This window comes from Mobula birostris, chromosome 2 (genome assembly GCF_030028105.1).
Source record: "Mobula birostris isolate sMobBir1 chromosome 2, sMobBir1.hap1, whole genome shotgun sequence".
Taxonomy (NCBI): Eukaryota; Metazoa; Chordata; class Chondrichthyes; order Myliobatiformes; family Myliobatidae; genus Mobula; species Mobula birostris.
The window spans coordinates 228,499,155-228,522,395 of record NC_092371.1 but is presented as its reverse complement, the minus strand read 5'-3'; the positions used below and the strand labels follow the sequence as shown (position 1 = coordinate 228,522,395).

At 41.9% G+C, this 23,241-nt stretch overlaps 1 protein-coding gene across 1 annotated transcript in view; it reads right to left on the bottom strand.

Moving 5' to 3' along the window:
- trdn (triadin) overlaps nt 1–23,241 on the bottom strand; it is a 559,007-nt gene that overhangs the window by 214,946 nt on the left and 320,820 nt on the right. Inside the window, exons 26-28 of the mRNA XM_072251580.1 lie at nt 20,152–20,199; nt 13,727–13,774; nt 6,639–6,677 (exon numbers count right to left, since the gene is read on the bottom strand). Of these exons, the coding sequence (XP_072107681.1) occupies nt 6,639–6,677; nt 13,727–13,774; nt 20,152–20,199 (135 nt within the window). The remainder of the gene's footprint in view (nt 1–6,638; nt 6,678–13,726; nt 13,775–20,151; nt 20,200–23,241) is intronic.

Below are 23,241 nucleotides of genomic sequence, written 5' to 3'. Positions count from 1 at the left end.
TATATGGAATGCTCTGCCCCAGAAGGCTGTGGAGGCCAAGTCTCTGGATGCTTTCAAAAAAGAGATGGATAGAGCTCCTAAAGATAGTGGAATCAAAGGTTATGGGGATAAGGCAGGAACTGGATACTGATAGTGGATGATCAGCCATGATCACAGTGAATGGCGGTGCTGGCTCGAAAGGCCTACTCCTGCACCTATTGTCTCCCACATCATGCAAGCAGCACACTGAATCAGTTGACCTGTCATTTCTTCACCACTTCTCACCCTCTCCAACTGTGGCATAGTCTCCTCCCTCAGCCTCCTCGCTGAAGACTCTCGAGCCAAAGACTGGCACTTTTCTCGAAAGGCCGCTCCCCGACAGGCTGCTCCTCTAGAGCGAATCTGCTGTGACCTGTTATGATGCAGGCAAACTGGAGCTGATCCAAATTGCTTCTCAGGCAGGAGTTGATATATTTCATTACCAAACTCTCAAAGTACTTCAGTACCAACCTCTCGAAGTACTTCAGTACAGTGGGTATAAGTGTTACTGGACAATAGTCATTGAGGCAGGTTACCACAGTCTTCTTAGGCATCCATATAATTAAAGCTTGCTTTAAATAGGTGGGTACCTGACCCTGCTGAAGTGAGTGGTTAAAGGTGACAGTAAACACTCTGGTCAGGTGATCAGCATAGCTGTTTAATATTCAGCCAGGTACACCGTCTGGCCTGGATGCTTTCATCCTTCACCCTCTTGGAGGATGCTCTAATGTCGGCCTCAGAGTCGGAAATCACAGGGACACTGGAGGCAGTGGGAGTTGAAGGTGCCTACATATTCTGTCAGTCAAAGTGAGCAGAAAAGATAATGAGCTCACCTGGAAGAGAAACCTCATATGCTGCTTGGTTTCACTTTGTAGGAGGTGTTGGCATTCAATCCCTGCTACATCAGTCAAGCATCTTCCTGCGATTCAAACTTAGTCCGGAATTGTCACTTCACATGTGAAATGGCTTTCCGGAGGTTGTACCTGCTCTGCTTGTACTGTCTCTGGCCTTCAGATCTGAATACTGCCGAACTGGCCCTCAGCAGCTTGTGGTTCTCTTTGTTCATCCAGGGTTTCTGGTTGGGGAAGACACTGAATGGTGTTGTGGGGACATTCTCATTCACACAAGTCTTGATGAAGTCTGTGATAACCCTGGCGTACTCATTCATATCCTTTGATGAGTCCTTAAACATGGTGAAGCAATCCCGTAGCCACTCCTCTGCCTCTTTGTTGTCCTTACCTGTGATGCCTTGCTCTTTAGCCTCTGCCTGTGCGCTGGCAGGAGGACAGCCAGATGATCAGATTTCCTCAAAATCAAATTCAAGTTTATTTAGCATTCAACCATACATGAACGTAGCCAAACAAAACAAAATTCCTCTGGGACCAAGGTGCAAGACACATTACCAACAAAATGGTCCAGGAATGGAATGATAGGCATTCCAAATCATAGTGTAACAGTGGTCGAGTGTGTTGGGAGCCATGTTGCTGCTGGTGATACGTCGATGATAACTGGCTGGAGATTTCTTCAAGCACAACTCAACCTATCGAGTGTTTGCCTTTGATGGTGTGTAAACTGCAGTCAGGATTACAGCGGACAACTCTCTCAGTAAGTAAGATGAATGGCACTTAATTATTAGATATTCCAAATCAGGAGAACAAGAATGCCACAAGTTTGCAACGTTCGAGCACCACGGAGAGTTTATCATGAAGCACAAATCCCAACTTATGCCCTCCCCTAATGAAATCTTGCCAAATTGTGCTACTATAAAAATGCACAAAAATTTAATTTCAAACAACAGAGATAGATGATTGAACTTGATACTTTGACTTTCGTTGATCTGAGTGGTCCAGTCCATGGCTAGCTATGGTACTTAATTGACGATTAATGCCACTTCATATAGCTAGCAGCAGCCTGCAACTTCAAAGCCAACATGAAACATCTGGACTGTTCCACATGAAGACAAGGACTTTTGTTTTAATTCCTGATGAAGAGCTTCATCCCAAAATGTCAACTGTTTAGTCAACCCCTCCCTCACCCCCACGTAGATGCCTCCTGAATCATTGTTCCTCCAACAGTTTGTGTGTTTCTTCTAAATTTATGTTTTTCTTGGGAGCTCCCAGCATTCACATATGGACTGTTTGTATAGTCAAATGATGGCAGTAACTCTGAATACAGTAGGTAGGATATTTAATATACAAAGTTCAAAGTAAATGTTATTATTAAAGTACATATATGTCACCATATACAACACCCAGATTGGTTTCCCTGTGGAGATACTCAGCAAATCTACAGAATAGCAACTATAACAGGATCAATGAAAGATCATCTGGAGTGCAGAAGACAACAAACTGCGTAATGCAAATATAAATAAATAGCAATAAATAACGAGAACATGAGATACCACGATAAAGAGTCCTTAAAGTGAAATCATTGGGTGTGGGAACATCTCAATGGATGGGCAAGTGAGTGTAATTATCCCCTTTTGTTCAAGAACCTGATGGTTGTGGAGTTGCAACTGTCCTTGAACCTGGTGGTGTGAGTCCTGAGGCTCACGTACTTTCTATCTGATGGCAACAGCAAGAAAAGAGCATGGCCTGGGTGGTGAGGATCTTTGATGACGGATGCTGCTTTCCTACAGCAGTGTTTCATGTAGGTGTGCTCAAAGGTTGGAAGGGGGTTTTACACGTGATGTACTGAGTCGGATCCACTTCCTTTTGTAAAATTTTCTGTTCAAAGGCTTTGGTGTTCCCATACCAGGCCGTGATGCAACCAATTTCTACCTTGGATCTTAAAATAGGCACCACAACACAATTAGCAGTGTTATTGTTGTTGACCAGAGACACGTCCAAAATGCTAAACCAAAATGGCATTGGTTGTACTCAACATACCATGTTGGCTGCTTTACAGTACCAGTGATCTGGATTCATTTCCTGCCACGGCCGTTAAGGACCCTGTACACTCTTTCTGTGACCATGTGGGTTTCTTCTGGGTGTTCCAATTTCCTCCCACATTCGAAATATGTACAAGTTGGTCAGTCAATTGGTATAATTTGGCAATGTGGGCTCATTGTGCCAATTACAGTACTACATTATGAGGAAAGAATTATTTTTGCCTTGTAAGCAGGAACAGCAAGCTCCCACTTGCCAATTTATCAAACTGACAGTTCCATCACAATTAAGGAAATGAAGAAAAGGACACTTCTTTTGCTTGAGCAAAATACATTTTCATATTAAGCAACAAGCTGTCACCTCTGACAGTTCTTTTGCAAGAAAAACGACTAGAAGTGGCAAACTGATATATTATTTTTAATACACAGTTTAGCTGAGGACAAACAAAAATAAACAAAAGGAATTCTCCAACTGTTATTCTTAGATACCATTTTTTCTCTTCGGTGCACTTTCAGACAACAATGAAGAATTAATTGATTCAATTGACATTATCTGAATGGTTCAAATAGACAATCTCCCTACCTAGTAGAAAGGAAACAACTTTGTGAAATACTGTCAAGAGACATTGTTTGAAAGGCTGATTGTCAGCTTATCAGGTACCTAAGCCCAGCACATACAACAAAAGGTAGCAGAGTGGAGCAGAGGTAGGTCAGTGTGATCACAGTGTCTCTGAGCCAGGATCAGTGAGCCATTGTCTGTAAGATTTTTGTACATTCTGCCCATAACCAGATGGGTTTCCTCTGGGTGCTTTGGTTTCCTCCCACATTCCAAATACATGTGGGTTACATAGAACATAGAACATAGAACATAGAAAATCTACATCACATTACAGGCCCTTCGGCCCACAATGTTGTGCTGACCATGTAACTTACTCTAGAAACTGCCTAGAATTTCCCTACCACATAGCCCTCTATTTTTCTAAGCTCCATGTTCCTATCTAAGAGGCTCTCAGAAGACCCTATTGTATCCACCTCTACCATCGTCACTGGCAGTGCATTCCACACACCCTCCACTCTGTGAAAAACTTACTCCTGACATCCCCCTTGTATCTACTTCCAAGCACCTTAAAACTATGCCCCCTCGTGTTAGCCATTTTAGCACTGGGAAAAGGCCTTTGGCTATCCACACAATCAATGCCTCTCATCATCTTATACACCTCTATCAGGTCACGTCTCATCCTCCATCGCTCCAAGGAGAAAAAGCCAAGTTCACTCAACCTATTCTCATAAGGCATGCTCTCCAATCCAAGCAACGTCCTTGTAAATCTCCTCTGCACTCTATAGTATCCACATCCTTCCTGTAGTGAGCTGAACAGGTTAGCATTGGTTCTGGGCATACTACGTTGACACCAGAAGCATGGTGACAATTGTGGGCTGCCCCAGCACGTCCTTGGACTGTGTTGGTCATTGATACAAATGACACACTTCACTGTAGGTTTTGATATTTCAACATATATGTGATAAAACTAAATTTTCTGAATGCTTCCATTATGTCACTCTATTATGTACAGTTTTGTCCAGAAAGCATTTTATGAATCGATAACATTTTGCAGAGAAGTTCTCTGGAGAATGCTACAAGTCTTTAAAATATTAGAATGTCCAGCTGTAAGAAAGATTATATTTAAGATCTATTAATTTATGACATATTAAAGTCAGTATTTATTGCTCACCCAGATTTACCCTTGAGCAGATGGTAGTAGGCTCTAGTCTGTGTATCCTCATTGTGCTGTTAGGTAACGTGATCAACAATTAAAGACTTGGCTTAGAAGGAAATTGCAGCTGAGAATTGGAAGGTGCCATCATTTGAATGGTACGTCCTTCAGTCATGGCATGCAGTGGTAGGGGGAGTGTGTGTCTGAAGTGATGCTAATCATGTATGCGCTTTGACAGGACCACATCTAGCTTTGAGTGCTGTTGAAGCTATATTCATCCAATCGATTGGAAAGCATCCTACCACACTCTTGTCTTAAGCCTGTGGCTGGAAAGCCTTTGGGAGGCAAGTGTTGAGATATTCATCACAGAATATTCAGCCTCTGACCTGGTTTTGTGGCATTTGCATGGATGATCCAGGGTATTGATAGTCAAGAAATTTGATGTTGGTAATTCATTGAATGTCTAGGTGAGGGGTATAGATGGAGATATACAAAATTATGAGGATTGTAGGGTAAATCGAGCAGACCTTTCCCACTCAGGTTGGGTGAGACTAGAACTAGAGGTCAGAGGTTAAGAAGGAAAAGTGCGATGTTTAAGGGGAACGTTTTCACTCAGAGGCTGGTGAGAGTGTGGAACGAGCCCACAATGAAAGTGATGGATGTGAGCCAGGATCGATTTCAACACCTAAGAGGAATTTGGATAGGACATGGATGGGGGGGGGGGGGGGGGGGGCGGCGGTGTATGGTGTCAGGGTACACTTAGGGTCATTTTTAGGCATCCGTTAGTCTCATGAGACCATGGATTTGCACCTTAGGTTTCCAAGGCGCAGGCCTGGGCAAGGTTGTATGGAAGACCGGCAGTTGCAAATGCTGCAAGTCTCCCCTCTCCACACCACCAATGTTGTCCAAGGGAAGGGCATTAGAGCCGATGCAGCTTGGCACCGGTGTCGTCGCAGAGGAATGTGTGGTTGTGCCTTGATCAAGGACACAACATGCTGCCTTAGCTAAGGCTCGAACTAGCGACCTTCAGATCACTAGGCCGACGCCTTAACCATTTGGCCATGCGCCAACACATAGGGTCATTAAAATGTGGAATATATTCAATGTTTTTATATGGGATGAGTTACTGACGGCTGGCTTTAATGTTCTGTAGAATAATCTGAGCTGAATGTTTCTTCATCTTCTGCACTCAGCTTAGATCCACTGTCACTCGAGCGGAGAATAGATTTCAATCCTCCTTCTCCACTCATTAGTTGGTCAACAACTATTCACAACTTGGTATCCAGTGTTACAGAGATTGACTGATATCAGCATATTTTAGCAACACACATCAAAGTTGCTGGTGAACGCAGCAGGCCAGGCAGCATCTCTAGGAAGAGGTACAGTCGACGTTTCAGGCCGAGACCCTTCGTCGGGACTAACTGAAGGAAGAGCTAGAGACAAGAACTAGAGACAAGAGATTTGTCTTACTAACTCTTCCTTCAGTTAGTCCCGACGAAGGGTCTCGGCCTGAAACGTCGACTGTACCTCTTCCTAGAGATGCTACCTGGCCTGCTGCGTTCACCAGCAACCTTAATGTGTGTTGCTTGAATTTCCAGCATCTGCAGAATTCCTGTTGTCAGCATATCTTAGTTGCCTTTTGCTGTTTGGCACATGTGCAGTCACATGTTTGAACTTCACAAGGCTGAAACCTCATTTGTTAGGATGTTTCATGTTGCTCCCAGCATGCTATCACAATTATTCTTCAGAATGGGGTTAGTCACCAGGCTTGATGGTGTAAAGGATATGTCTGGCCATGAGTTACAGGCAGTGCAGTGGCTGAAACTGGTTTAAGGAACCTTATTATAAACAAGGCTTTATTTAGATATTTGCTGCTGTTTAATATTTTTAAATAATTCTGATGAGATTAATGACTGCCAGCCACACTAGATATAAGATTATAGTTCTCAAATTATTGTTGTACCGGTCTCTGTCATGTGACAACTTGCCAGATAATAGAATTAATTTTTCAAACGCTTTACCTTTGTCAGAAGTGGTGGGTTTCTGTTTCTTTACTTTCCCTGTGAAAAGAAAATGAAATCTTAGTTTTTTTTTCCCTCCACTGTTGATGTACATCCTGAGAGTATTGACAGGGTTGCTGTGAAGTGATTGTTCCTTCTTGTGGGAGAACCTAGAGCAAAGGCTCATTGATTAAAAATAAGGCATCACACATACAAGAATAGAGTTCTGTTTTTTCTCAGAATGTTGCAGAAAAAAGTTTTTGAATATTTTAAAGACAGAGATAGATAAATCCAGTACCCAGGCAGCATCCATCATTAAACACCCCCATCATCCAGGATATACCCTCCTCTCATTGGTACAGGAGCCTGAAGGCACATACTCAATGATTCAGGAATAGCTTCTTCCCCTCTGTCATCTTATTTCTGAGTGGACATTGAATCCATGAACACTACTTCAATGTCATGTTTTTTAAATCTTTTTTTCACTACTTATTAAAAATAACTCTTAATAAGTATAAATATATTTATATTTATTAATGTAATTTAGTTTTTATAATTATGTATTGTAATGCACTACTGCCAACAAATTTCATGACAAATACCAGTGATATTAAACCTGATCCTGATCCTAAGTACTTGGTATGCAGTAGGGTAGCCTTAAATATGGAGCCAGAGTTACAAATAGATCAACCTTGAACTTATTTCTTTGAAGAACAGCTTTGAGGGACTAAGTGACCTACACCTGCTCCCAGATTGTATGTGTATACAGAATGTCATAGGTTATTGAATCACAGACGCAGTAAGGTTAGGCAACGACACTACTGTTATTCTCAACACTGGTGCCCCACAAGGCTGGGTCCTCAGCCCCCTGACTCTGCGGCTACGTTCTGCTACAACTCTATCTCCATTTTTGCAGATGAAATCACTGTAGTGAGTTGAATCCCAGACAATGATTCGAGTACAGGAAAGAGACAGAGACCCTCCTGACATGGTGTCATGACAACAACTTTTCCCTAATCCAAAGAATTGGCCATTTATTTCAGGAAATAGGATGGTGCACACGTTCTTGTTGACAGCAACGATGTAAACAAGCTTATTGAGACCTAGTTTCCGGGAGAAAACATCACCAGTAACATCTCCTGGTCCAAATACATTGATGCCACGTCCAAGAGAGTGAACCAGAGCTTCTCGTTCCTTGGAAGGATTAAGAAACTTGACATGTCCCTGTTGATCCTCACTAACTTTTATTGATGCACTATAGAGACAATCCTGTCTGGATGCATCACAGCTTGGTATGGCAAACACAAGAAACTTCAGGGAATGGTGGACACATCTCAACACACACAGAAACTACACTTCTTACTGCCTCAATAAAGAGGTCAACACCTAAAAAAAAATCCCCTTGGAACATTCACTTTTCTCCCCCTGCAACTGGAGAGAACTGTAAAAGCCTGAGAGCGCATTCTGCCAGATACTATTTCAGAGTTATAAGACTATTAAACAGACCTTTTGTACGACAAGACAGACTCTTGACTGCACAATCTACTTCATCATGGCCTCGCATCTTAATGTCTGCCTGTACTGCAGGATCTCTGTAGCTGTACCCTTTTAGTCCGCACTCTGTCGTTCTAACTTGATATACTGATGTAATGAAATGATCTGTATGGGTGACTTTCAAAACAATGTCTTTTACTGCAGCTCGGTACAAATGATTAACTAATTTACATGCCTTTCAGCTCACCATGACCACATCCACACCAATCATTCTACTTATCCAAAAGCTTTTGTATTTTTCCCAAAAGCTGCCTTCTGGAATGTGCTTACAGCCACTAAAACAAAAATGTTGCACTATCTTAAAAGTTTCTTCCCCAGGCAGTTAATCTGATCCACCACTCTAGTTAGCACCCCACCTCCTTCTACCTATTGCCCCTCTCACTGCACTATTCTTTAAACCACTTATTATAATATTGTTTACATTGTAGATCATCCTGGTATTTATGTATTTATGCACATTTTATTCCACATCTGTATTTTAACCTGTAACTTTACTTTTTAATCACAAACAAGAGAAAATCTGCAGATGCTGGAAACCCGGGCAACACACACAAAATGCTGGAGGATCTCAGCAGGCCAGGCGGCATCTAGGAAAAGACTACAGTCGATGTTTCAGGCCGAAACCCTTCGGCAGGTCTTTTTACGTACTTTTTATATAATTCTTTATTTTTATATTTGTTGAATTTTTTTTTTTGCAGTTGCATGTTGCAGCAACATACCACAGCAAATTCCTAATACGTGTAAATGTATATGGTAATTAAAACTGAGCCTTGATTCTTGATCTATACCTGTCCCATTTACCCTCACATGGTTCGTATGTTTGTACCTTGGCACACAGATACACAAAATTCAATCTTAATAAAGCAGAAAAAGCAACAAGATATTCAGCAGATGCTGGAAATCTAGATCAACACTCTCAAATGCTGGAGGAACTCTGCAAGTCAGGCAGCAGCTATGGAGATGAATAAAGAGTTGAGACCTTTATTCGGGACGGGAAAGGAAGGGGAAAGACACCAGAGTAAAAGGGTAGAGGGAGGGGAAGAAGGACTAGTTAGAAGGTTATAGGTGAAGCCAGGTGAGTGGGAAAAGTGAAGGAATCTGACAGGAGAAGGGAGTGGATCATGGGAGAAAGGGAAGAAGGAGTGGCACAAGAGGGAGCTGACAGGCAGGCAAGGAGAAGAGGCAAGAGGCCAGAGGAGGGAAAAGAAGAAGAGAGAAGGGTGATGGAACATTTTTTGCCAGAAGGAGGAATCGATGTTCATGCCATCAGGCTGGGAGCTACCTAGACGGGTGACGAGGTGCCATTCCTCCAGCCTGATTGCAGCTCCACCGCAGCAAGAGAGGAGACCATGGACTGATACATCAGAACAGGAATGGGGATGGGAATTAAAATGGTCTTCCACAAGGACATTACACTTTTGGCAGATGGACCAGAAGTGGTCTCCCAATTCACATCAGGTCTCACCCGTATAGAGAAGGCCACTGGATACAATAGACAAACCCAAGAGATTTGCAGGTGAAATGTTACTTCACCTCAAAAAGCCCCATGGAGTTCTGAATAGAGGTAAGGGAGGAGGTAAATGAGCAAGTGCAGCATTTCTGTTGCTTGCAAGAATAAGTGCCAGGAGGGAGGAATAGACAGGGAAGTCATAGAGGGAGTGATCTCTGTGGAAGCAGACAGTGGGGGCAGGTAAAGATGGGTCTGGTGGTCGGATCCCGCTGAAGATAGCGGAAGCTGTGGAGAAGAATGTGCTGGTTGTAAAGGCTCATGGGGTGGTAGGCGAGGACAAGAAGAACTCCATCAGTTTTAAGGCAGCAGGAAAATGGTGTGAGCGTGGATGTCTGGGAAATGGAGGAGATGCGGTGAGGCAGCATCAATGGTGAATGAAGAGAAACCATTTCCTTTGAAAAAGGAGGACGCTTCTGATGTTCTGGACTAGAAAGCCTCATCCTGGGAACAGATGTAATGGAGACGAAGGAACTGAGAAAAGGGAATAGCAATTTTTACAGGAGACAGGATGGGAAGAGGTATAATCAAGATAACCAAGGGAATCAATTGGTTTATAAAATAAATTGGACAGTTTACCAACAGAGATGGAGTCAAAGTGATTGAGAAAGGGAAGAGAGGTGTCAGAAATGGACCAAGTGAATTTAAGGGCAGGGTGGAAGTTGGAGGCAAAGGTGATGAAATTGACAAACTCCGCATGAGTACGCGAAGCAGTACCTATGTAGTCATTATGGCAGTATCTAACAGGGCCATTGTCCAATATTATTACAGGAGTTATTTCAGTCTCCCATTGCAAATCCATCAAAGTGTTATTACCAAAAGCTTCTCTGTCATTCTGCAGAAGAAAATTTGGGAGGATTATTTTTGAAATGGACTGGAGAACAGGCTCAAGAGAATAAATACTTGATCTTGTCCCCATTTCAATCATTCACAGATATTCTACACTATGATTCTCCATTTAAAAATAAATGTGATGATTTATCTATTAAAGCTTAAGATTTGTCTTAACAGGAATGTCCACAGTTTTTCCCTTTCCTCATCTAATGTATGAACTCAAATGTATACAGTTTCACAGGCACCAACCTGTATTTTAAATATATAGCCATGCTTACTCTGGGAGCCAAGGTGATAATTGTGAGTAAACCATTAACTATAGGTAGCACAATAACCAGTGCAGTAGTGCCCTTGCTAATACCCACCTAAACACTTTGCAATAGTCATAGTCATACTTTATTGATCCCAGGGGAAATTGGTTAGACACAACACACTGCCTTGGCCAATACTCGAACCCACGACCTTCAGATCATGAGCCCAATGCCTTAACCACTTGGACACGTGCTACACAATGAGCGATGAATGTCAGGAAAGTTATTACATTGTCCATTATATCTGGAGTGTTTAAATGTGATGGAAAATGTTCACCATTAGCAATGCTCATATGTAGTTCCTTAATCCAGAGATATTTTGTTGTGCTGCTTTGTACTTTCACTTAAATAGTAACAACATCGAAGAAAGGTACAATGCATTTTTTTTTTCCTGAAAATCCCTACTTGGATTATTGAAGATAAAATTAAAACCAAATTAAAGCTCTACCAATGACTTTATTTCTTGGTTGCTTCAACTACAAATGCCTTTAATCTTTGGTTTTAAGTTGAACAGAACTGCAATGAACCTCCAAATAGAATCATCCCTTATTTCCTGTATTCAGCCATTTTTGGAAATTACATAGAGTGAGTTACTGAAGATTTCAGTGTTCTGTTGTGAAAATTGGCTTGAATGTCTCAGCTTCATCTTTTGCACTCATCCTAGATCCACCATCACTCCAGAAGAGAACATGTTTCAATCCTCTTCCCCTCATTTATTGGTCAATCACCAATCACCTACAGGGCCTCTGCCCCTTCCATCTACAGTCCTGATGAAGGGCTCCAGCCCAAAACATAGAAACATAGAAAATAGGTGCAGGAGTAGGCCATTCGGCCCTTCGAGCCTGCACCGCCATTTATTATGATCATGGCTGATCATCCAACTCAGAACCCTGCACCAGCCTTCCCTCCATACCCCCTGATCCCCGTAGCCACAAGGGCCATACCTAACTCCCTCTTAAATATAGCCAATGAACTGGCCTCAACTGTTTCCTGTGGTAGAGAATTCCACAGATTCACCACTCTCTATGTGAAGAAGTTTTTCCTAACCTCGGTCCTAAAAGGCTTCCCCTTTATCCTCAAACTGTGACCCCTCGTTCTGGACTTCCCCAACATCGGGAACAATCTTCCTGCATCTAGCCTGTCCAATCCCTTTAGGATTTTATACATTTCAATCAGATCCCCCCTCAATCTTCTAAATTCCAACGAGTACAAGCCCAGTTCATCCAGTCTTTCTTCATATGAAAGTCCTGCCATCCCAGGAATCAATCTGGTGAACCTTCTTTGTACTCCCTCTATGGCAAGGATGTCTTTCCTCAGATTAGGGGACCAAAACTACACACAATACTCCAGGTGTGGTCTCACCAAAGCCTTGTACAACTGCAGTAGTACCTCCCTGCTCCTATACTCGAATCCTCTCGCTATAAATGCCAGCATACCATTCGCCTTTTTCACCACCTGCTGTACCTGCATGCCCACTTTCAATGACTGGTGTATAATGACACCCAGGTCTCGTTGCACCTCCCCTTTTCCTAATCGGCCACCATTCAGATAATAATCTGTTTTCCTATTTTTGCCACCAAAGTGGATAACTTCACATTTATCCACAGTAAATTGCATCTGCCATGAATTTGCCCACTCACCCAACCTATCCAAGTCACCCTGCATCCTCTTAGCATTCTCCTCACAGCTAACACTGCCGCCCAGCTTCGTGTCATCCGCAAACTTGGAGATACTGCATTTAATTCCCTCATCCAAGTCATTAATATATATTGTAAACAATTGGGGTCCCAGCACTGAGCCTTGCGGTACCCCACTAGTCACTGCCTGCCATTTTGAAAAGGTCTGTTTATTCCCACTCTTTGCTTCCTGTCTGCTAACCAATTCTCTATCCACATCAATACCTTACCCCCAATACCATGTGCTTTAAGTTTGCACACTAATCTCCTGTGTGGGACCTTATCAAAAGCCTTTTGAAAATCCAAATATACCACATCCACTGGTTCTCCCCTATCCACTCTACTAGTTACATCCTCAAAAAATTCCATGAGATTCGTCAGATATGATTTTCCTTTCACAAATCCATGCTGACTTTGTCCGATGATTTCACCGCTTTCCAAATGTGCTGTTATCACATCTTTGATAACTGACTCCAGCAGTTTCCCCACCACCGACGTTAGGCTAACCGGTCTATAATTCCCTGGTTTCTCTCTCCCTCCTTTTTTAAAAAGTGGGGTTACATTAGCCACCCTCCAATCCTCAGGAACTAGTCCATAATCTAACGAGTTTTGAAAAATTATCACTAATGCATCCATTATTTCTTGGGCTACTTCCTTACGTCGACCGATCTTTTCCACGAATGCTGCCCGACCTGCTGAGTTCCTCCAGCGTGTTGTGAGTGTTGCTTTGACCCCAGTATCTGCAGATTATTTTGTGTTTTCAACTTGGTATCTAGGGTTCCAGTGATTCATTGATATCAGTATCTCTTAGTTACACTTCTAGCTTCATTAATAACAGTATTCCTTATTTATGCCTTAGACACACTGCTTTTGCTTTTTAGTACGTGTAGTCCTATATTTAATGTTCACGAGGCTGAAACTTCACTTTTTAGGATGTTTCATCCTGCTCCCAGGATGTTATCTTAATTTTCATCAAACTAGCTTGAGGGTAAGAGAGAAGTAAGGGAAATGCCAAGCCAAGAGTTACAGACAGTGGCTGAAATGAGTTTTACTAAGATATTTTCTGTGGCTTAGATTTCCAGCCAACGTTTAATAAAACAGTTCTGATGGGATTAATAGCTTTACCAGTGACACTAGTTATAAGATTATAGCTTTCAAATTATTTTTTATTTGTCTCTGCCATGCAGCAACTTGCCCATAATAGAATTAAATCTCCAAATGCTTTACCCTTTTCAACAGAGGCAGCAGTGGTGGGTTTCTGTTCCTTTACTTTCTCTGTAAAAAGAAAATGGCAGCTTAGTATTTTCTCCCCCCACTCGTGATGTACATCCTGACAGTATCGACAAAGACCATTCATATTGCGGGAAAATCTAGAGCAAAGGATCACTGTCTAAAAATAAGGCATCACACATGCAGTAACAGAGTTCTAGCGTTCATTTTTTCTTGAAGAAAATTATAGAACAATGTCTTTAAATTTAAATATTTTTAAGACAGGGATAGTAAAAACTTGGCAAGCCGTAGGGTAAACTTAAAGTTTTTACACCATTCTTTGTCGTCATCGTCGTGGCTATCCCTCGAGGTCGAGGATGATGGTCTTTGTTCTGTTGATCAAGTGGCCCACAGAGTGAAGACGCCTGTGCATGTATTTGTTTAACGTGTACTTGATGTTGCACTCCAAGAAGCACACGATACTTCACTAATCAACCAACTGATTCCAATGGCATGGAAACCACGATGATTGGAGCTGATGGATTTGTTGCAGCCTTTGTCCGCCTTCACAGCCGTTGAGTTCGAAGTAACTACGTCCGCCTGTTCCATCATTGAGGTCATTCTCTGTAAACACTAGTGGATAATGTGTGTGAAGATCCCAGAAGATCAGCAGCTTCTGAGATACTCAAACCACTCCATCTGTCACCAACAATCATTCCATGGTCAAAGTTACTTAGGTCACATTTCTGTCCAACTGTGATGTTCAGTCTGAACAACAATTGAATTTCTTAACATGTCTGCATGCTTTATGAATTGATTTGCTGTCACATGTTAGGCTATTTTTGGCGGGAGGAGAAGATGGCAGCACGCCGCGCGTGTGCAGCTCTCCGGTGAAAAATGATATTGTATCCTTTAAATAGGGGCATTGGACAATTCTGATTTGAAGGAGAATGAATGTGAAAGCACAGAGGAACGTCTGGAGAAATTTCTGAAATGCCCGTTCGCTGCTGTCGTTACTGTGTGGTCGGGAATCTTTCGGAGGGTAGGCCTCAAAATCCCCGGCCTTGCCTGCTTTTGGCGACCGAGAAGGAGGTCAAATTGTTCGGATAGAGATGGCGCTCAGTACTCGGTGTCAGAGAGCTGATCAGAGCTCGAAGTTTTCGGACAACTCAGAGTCGGATTGTGGTCGGCATGGCAGGGAGAGTTTTTCTCCCTTCTCCCGTCTGTGTGAAATGTGGGATATTTGAGAGACTTTGAACTTTTTACTGTGCTCATGGACTTCTTCATCAAGTTATGGTATTGTTGCACTGTTGTAACTATATGTTATAATTATGTGGTTTTATCAGTTTTTTCAGTCTTGGTTTGTCCTGTGTTTTGTGATATCACACCAGAGGAAATATTGTATCATTTCTTAATGCATGTATTACTAAATGACAATAAAAGAGGACTACGTGTCTTCATAATCATCATACAGTTGGGGGTGGGGAGTGACCTGCCAGGGAGAAGCTGCAGTGACTACTCTGTGGCACCGAGATTGGCTCTGTAGTTCAGAAGGGAAAGAGGGAGAAGAGGAGGGAAGCATTGATCGGGGATTAGTGAAGGAGCAGATAGGAGATTCTGTGGAATCACAAACAGGAGAAAATCTGCAGATGCTGGAAAACCAAGAGCTCCATCCCTCCCCCTCCTGTCTTCTCCTATCAGCTCGGATCTCCCCCTCCCCCTCCACTTTCAAATCTCTTACTATCTCTTCTTTTAGTTAGTCCTGACGAAGGGTCTCGGCCCGAAACGTCGACTGTACCTCTTCCTATAGATGCTGCCTGGCCTGCTGCGTTCACCAGCACTTTTTATGTGTGTTTCTTGAATTTCCAGCATCTGCAGATTTCCTCTTGTTTGCGAATAGATCAAGGGTCTTGGCCCAAAACAGTTACTGTTTACTCTTTTCCATAGATGCTGGCTGGCCTAGAAGACGTTGTGTGTGAAAATCCCAGGAGGTAAGTGCTACCTGGCCTGCTGAGTTCCTCCAGCATTTTGTGTGTATTACTAGGAGATTCTGTGGAGGTGACAAAGATACCCAGATGGTACCTTGTCTTCCAGGGGCCAGGGTTAGGGCAAGAATTAAGAGAAGATATTAGACCAAAAATTTGTGGAAATTTAGAGAATTGAGAAGCTTTTAAAAACCAACAGAAGGCAACTAAGAAGTCATTACAATTGAAAAGATAGAATACTAAAGTAAGCTATCCAATAATATTAAAGAGGATACCAAAAGTTTCTGCAGACACATAATGTGTGAAAAAGAGGTGAGAGTGGATATCGGACTGCTGGAAAACAACGCTGGTGTGATAGTAATGGGGCACAAGGAAATGACAGATGAACTGAATAAGTATTTTGCATCAGACTTCACAGTAGGAGACACTAGCAGTATGCAAAAACATTGAGAGCATCAGGGATCAGAGGAGTGTGAAGTTGCCATTACTACAGAGAAGGTTCTTGGGGAAACTGAAAGGTCTGAATGTAGATAAGTCACCTGGACCAAATGATGTACACCCTAGTGTTTGGAAACAAGTGTCTGAAGAGATTGTGGCATTAGTAATGATCTTTCAAGAATCACTAGATTTTGGAATGGTTCCGGAAGATTCTTAAGTGGGATGGTGAACAGCCAGAGTTCGTGGTCACATAGGTACCAAAGATGTTTGTAGGATGAGCAATGAGGTTCTGCATAGGGAGTTCAGGGAGTTAGTTGCTAAGCTAAAAGGCAAAACCTTCAGGATGGTGATCTCAGGACTGCCACATGTGCCACATGCTAATGGGGCCAGAACTAGGAAGATTATACAGTTTAGCACGTGGCTAATGAGTTGGTGTAGGAGGGAGGACATAAGAATTTTGGATCATTAGGTTTTCTTCCAGGGAAGGTAGGACTTGTACAGAAGAGACAGATTGCACCTGAAATGGAGGGGGACTAATATCCTAGTGGGAAAGTGTGCTAATGCTGGACAACGGGGTTTAAACTAGAGTGTGAGTGGGGGTGGGAACCAAAGCGCCTGAACATTTAGTGGAGCGGTTGTGGAGACAGATATTGATAAGTTCTCAGACATAAATCAGGAATCAAAAGGTTGAGCACGGTGCTACTAAGGTCCTGAGCTGAAAATTGGATTAGACTTTGGCTTTGTGGGAGAATCCAGAGAGTGGTAGTAGATGGTTGCCTCTCTGACTGGAGGCCTGTGATGCATGGAATGCGGCAGGGATCACTGCTGGGTCCTTTGTTGTTTGTCATCTATATCAATGATCAGGATGGTAATGTGGTTAACTGGATCAGCAAATTTGAAAATGACACTAAGATTGGGGGTGTAGTGGACAGCAAGGAAGCCTATCTTGCAGAGGGATTTGTATCAGCTGGAAAAAAGGACTGAAAAAAATGGGTGGAATTTAATACAGATAAGTAAGAGGCTTTGCGCTTTGGTAGGAAGAACTAAGGTAGGCCTTACACAGTGAACGGTAGGGCACCGAGGAGTGTGGTAGAAGAAAGGGATTTGGGAATACAGGTACATAATTCATTGAAAGTGGCGTCACAGCGAGGTGGGGTCGTAAAGAAGGCTTTTGGCACATTGGCTTTCATAAATCGATGTATTGAATACAGAAGATGGGATGTTATGTTGAAGTTTTATAATTTGGATTTAATTTAGAGTTTTGTGTGCAATTTTGGTCACCTATCTTCAGAAAAGAAGTAAACAAGGTTGAAAGAGTATGAGGGATGTTTAATGGCTCTGGGCCTATAGAAGAATGAGGGTAGATCTCATTGAAGCATATTGAATATTGAAATTTCTGGATAGAGTGGACGTAGGGAGGACGTTTCCTACAGTGGGTGAGTCTAGGGCCAGAGGGCACAGCCTCAGACAATTAATGTCCATTTAGAACAGAGATGAGGAGGAATTTTTTAAGCTAAAGGGTAGTGAATCTGTGGAATTCATTGCTACTGGTGGCCGTGGAGGCCAGGTCATTGAGTATAATTAGACCATAAGGTAAAAGATATAAGTGCAGAATTAGGCATTTAGATTAGATTAGATTATGAGGACACTCAGTCCTTGTTTATTGTCATTTAGAAATGCATGCATTAAAAAATGATACAATGTTCCTCCAGAATGATATCATAAGAAATACAGGACAAACCAAGACTATAACTTACAAAACCACATAATTATAACATGTACAAACGTACTTACAACAGTGCAAAGCAATACCATAATTTGATAAAGAGCAGAAAACAGTAAAAAAAAAAGTCTCAAAATTTCAATAGCCTCATCATCTCATGCAGGCAGCAGAAGGGAGAAACTCTCCCTGCCATGAACCTCCAAGCACCGCAAACTTGCCGATGCAGCACCATTGGAAGCACCCGACTGCAGCAGACTCTGAGTCCGTCCGAAAACTTCGAGCCTCCGACCAGCCCCTCCGACACAGCCTCTCCGAGCACCATTCTCTGCCGAGCGTTTTGACCCCGCCCCGGCTGCTGAGCAACAAACAAAGCCAAGGACTCGGGGCCTTCCCCTCTGGAGATTCTGGACCACACAGTAGCAGCAGCAGCAAAGCAGGTGTTTCAGAAGTTTCACCAGATGTTCCTCTGTGTTCTCACCTCCGTCTCCATCAAATCAAGATTGTGCACGGCACCCTAATTGACAAATAACAGACATCACCACCGGAGTGGCCGCTGCGAGCTGCATTGCGCCGCCATCTTCTCCTCCATTTGACGCATTATGCAGAGCTCGTTAGGTTCTTAATTAGTCAGGATGTCATGGTTATGGGGAGAAGGCAGGAGAATGAGGTTGAGAGGGATAGTAAATCACCCAAGATGGAACAGCAGAGCAGGCTCATTGGGCCAAATGGCCTAATAGTACTCCTATGTCTTACGGTCTTGTTAGATATTTGCATTAACAATCAGTTGTACAGCTGTAACTAATAAAGTGATAACTGAGTGTATATGTTAAAGTTCAATGTTTGTCTTAAGAATGTCCTCAGTTTTTCCTTTTCCTCGCACATAGGTAGGAACTGATGCTGTATATAGTTTCACAGGCACAAACTGTACGGAAATGGCAGAGCTGACATGATGCGCCAAATGTCCAAATTCTGTACCTATATCCTATGATCCAATGGTTTTAAGTATACAGCACATTTACTGTGGGAGCCAAGGTGATAATTTCAAGTCATTAACAATGGGTAGCACAAAAAGCAGCACAATACCCACCTGTACACTTTGCGATGAGTGAACAATATCAGCATATTGTCTAGGGTGTGTTTGAATTTAGTAGAAAATGTTTACCTTTAGCAATGTTAATATGGCTCCACAATCCAGAGGTATTTTGAAGTACTGCTTTGTGCTTTCACTTAATTAGTAACAACATTGATGAAAGGTAGAATTCTTTTTTTCAGAAAATCCTCACTTAAATTATTGAAGATAAAAATTAAAAACCAAAACCAAATTAAAGCTCTACCAATTATCTCAATCCATGTTGCTTCAACTACAAATGCCTTTAATCTTTGGTCCTAAGTGGAACAGAACTCCAGTGAACTTCTGATTAGAACTATCCCTTATTTCTTGTATTCAGCCATTTTTGGAAATTGTGTGGAGTGAGTTATTGAAGACTTCAGTGTTCTGCATGAAAATTGACCTGAAGTCTTAGCTTCATCTTCTGCACTCATCCTAGATCCACCATCACTCTAGAGGAGAATATGTTTCAATCCTCTTCCTCTCATTAGCTGGATAATCTCCATTCGTGACTTGGTATCCGGGATCCAGTGACACACTGATATCAGCATCTCTTAGGCCTGCCCTTGGACTCACTGCTTTTGTTGTTTAGCATATGTGTTTCCCCAGACTTAAGCTTTAGTAGGCCCAAAACCTCACTTTTTAGCATGTTTTATGTTGCTCCCAGCATGCTATTTAATTATTCATCAAACAAGTTTAGTCATAGGACTTGATGGTAATATACCAATAATTCAAAAGCAATCATTTCTTATCTAGTGTGGCTGGGTAAGCCATTAATTCCATCACAACTGTTTTGGTAAATGTTAGTGAAAAATCGAAATAGCACCCTTGCACTCACCACTCTCCGTGTAAAGAACTTACCTCTGACATCTCCCTTATATTTTCCTCCAATCACCTTAAAATTATGCCCCCTTGTATTAGCCATTTCCACCCTGGGAAAAAGGTCTCTGCCTCTTCACTCTATCTATACCTCTTTTCATTTTGTCCCTCTCAATATACTTTATATAAATTTTATTTCAGTATTTTCTGCCGTTTAGATTTTTCACTAACATTTACAAAAACATCTGTGATGGAATTAATGACTCTGCCAGCCACACTAGATAGAAGACTATTGCTTTCAAATATTGTTATATCAGTGTTTCCATGTGACAACTTTCAAATAACAGAACTAAATCTTCAAACACTTTACCTTTTTCAGCAGGCGTAGCAGTTGCATGTTTCTGTTTCTTTACTTTCCCTGTGAAAAGAAAATTACACCTTAGCTTTTTTTTCCTCCACTGTTGATGTAACCTGAGAGTATTGACAAGGTTAATGTTAAGGAAATGTTCCTTCTTACCAGAGAATCTACAGCAAAAGGTCACTGATTAAAAATATGGTATCATACAGTATGTACAGTAGCAGATCTGGCATTTTTACTCTCAGAAGGCTGCAAAAGCAATTTTGGAATATTTTTAAGGCAGAGGTAGATAAAAATGCAGGCATCCCACCTCTCCCGGAAGTCATAGTCATAGTCATAGTCATACTTTATTGATCCCAAGGGAAATTGGTTTTTGTTACAGTTGCAGTTCCAGGAGTCTCCCACATATTGATAGCGGCTCCCTGATGCCCGCAAATTATATACAATATCGCGGAAACTGATTCTTTTTTAGAGCGAGCGAGAGAGAGAGCATGGGAGCGAGAGAGAGAGAGCAAGAGAGAGCGCAAAGAGAGTGAGAGAGTGTGTGAGAGAGCGCGAGAGAGCGTGAGAGCAAGAGGAAGAGAGCAAGAGAGAGAGAGTGAGAGAGAGAGAGAGCACTATGGTAGTGTTCCAAAGAAAGAAAATATAAAACGTAATTCACCCCAGACAACACTAAACTGTACACCTGCCTAATAGGGGTCAAAAATAATGAGTGTTGCTTGCTGCACTGTTTGCAACAGTGACTTTTCTATTGCCCAAATGACTGTAAAAGACATGTTGAAGTGAGTTTAACAGGTGTCATTCATTCATTAGCATAGCTAACGTTATTTAAACTAGCTGGCCAGCTGCTAAGGAACTACTCTATTGCAGACATCCCACCTCTCCTGGAAGTCTCCCGCAAATTGATGATGCTACCTCCCTGAAATGAGTTTTTGCAGGGTGGGATGTCTGAATATGGGAAGCAATAGGGTAGACTTGAATAAGGAGTCGAATTTGCAAATAGACCAACCTTGATCTTATTTCTTTGAAGAACAGACATGAGGGACTGAGTGACCTACACCTTCTCCTAGTTTGTATGTGTAAATGTCATAGGTTATGGCCTCACTGAAATAGTAAGGATTGCTTATCCTCAACAATGGTGCCCCACAATACATTTTTTCAGAAATATTCCACTTGGATTGATGAACAAATTAAAACTCTACCAATTATCTCATCTCTGAGTTGCCTTTAATCTTTGGTCTTAAGTGGAACAGAACCGCAATGAACCTCTCATTAGAATTATCCCTTATTTGGTCAAGCAGCAGCTGCAACTTCAGTATGTGATGGCTTTAATTTATGTTATAAAATTGGATTGCAGTCCTTCTGATCTTTCACAGATGTATGGAGATGAAACTTTTTTTTACTGAATACTGATTTTAACTCTGCTGTGATTTAGAGATGACTTGGGATCTATAATAATAATGCAAAGTGGTTTCAGTTAAGGATTTGATAAAAAATATTTTGGCACAGATATTCAAAGTTCAAAGTAAAATTATTATCAAAGTGCATACACAGTGGCATGCGAAAGTTTGGGCACCCCTGGTCAAAATTTCTGTTACTGTGAATAGCTAAGTGAGTAAAAGATGACCTGATTTTCAAAAGGCATAAGGTTAAAGATGACACATTTCTTTAATATTTTAAGCAGATTACTTTTTTTATTTCCATCTTTTACAATTTCAAAATAACAAAAAAGTTAAAGGGTCCGAAGCAAACCCCCTTTGGCAAGTATCACAGCTTGTAAACGCTTTCTGTAGCCAGCTAAGAGTCTTTCAATTCTTGTTTGGAGGATTTTCTCCTATTCTTCCTTGCAAAAGGCTTTTAGTTCTGTGAGATTCTTGGGCCGTTTTGCATGCACTGCTCTTTTGAGGTCCATCCACAGATTTTCCATGATGTTTAAGTCAGGGGACTATGAACATAGAACATAGAATAGTACAGCACAGTACAGGCCCTTCGGCCCACAATTTTGTGCCAACCCTCAAACCCTGCCTCCCATATAAGCCTCCACCATAGATTCCTCCATATACCTGTCTAAAGGGCCATGGCAAAACCTTCAGCTTGCGCCTCTTGAGGAAGTCCATTGTGGATTTTGAGGTGTGTTTAGGATCATTATCCTGTTGTAGAAGCCATCCTCTTTTCATCTTCAGCTTTTTTACAGACAGTCTGATGTTTGCTTCCAGAATTTGCTGGTATTTAATTGAATTCATTCTTTCCTCTACCAGTGAAATGTTCCCTGTGCCACTGGCTGCAACACAAGCCCAAAGCGTGATCGATCAACCCCTGTGCTTAACAGTTGGAGAGGTGTTCTTTTCATGAAGTTCTGCACCCTTTTTTCTCCAAACATACCTTTGCTCATTGCAGCCAGAAAAAGTTCTATTTTAACTTCATCAGTCCACAGGACTTGTTTCCAAAATGCATCAGGCTTGTTTAGATGTTCCCTGGCAAACATCTGATGCTAAATTTTTTGGTGAGGACGCAGGGAAGGTTTTCTTCTGATGACTCTTCCATGAAAGTCATATTTGTGCAGGTGTCGCTGCACAGTAGAACAGTGCACCACCACTTCAGAGTCTGCTAAATCTTACTGAAGGTCTTTTGCAGTCAAACGGGGGTTTTGATTTGCCTTTCTAGCAATGCTACGAGCAGCTCTCTCGGAAAGTTTTCTTGGTCTTCCAGACCTCAACTTGACCTCCACCATTCCTGTTAACTGCCATTTCTTAATTACATTATGAACCTGAAAACGTTTTGCTATCTTCTTATAGATCATTTATTTTAATTTTCAGAGTGCTGGGCAGCTGCTTAGAGAGCCCATAGCTGCTGATTGTTGGGACTATGTTTGAGGAGTCAGGGTATCTATAAAGCTTTGATATTTGCATCATCTGGCCTTTCCTAATGATGGCTGTCATCAAGCCATAGCCCTAACAAGCTAATTAAGGTCTGAGACCTTGGTAAAAGTTATCTGAGAACTCAAATCTCTTGGGGTGCCCAAACTTGTGCATGGTGCTCCTTTCCTTTTATTCACTCTAAAATTGTACAAAACAAAAATAATACTCTGATCTTGCTTAAAAT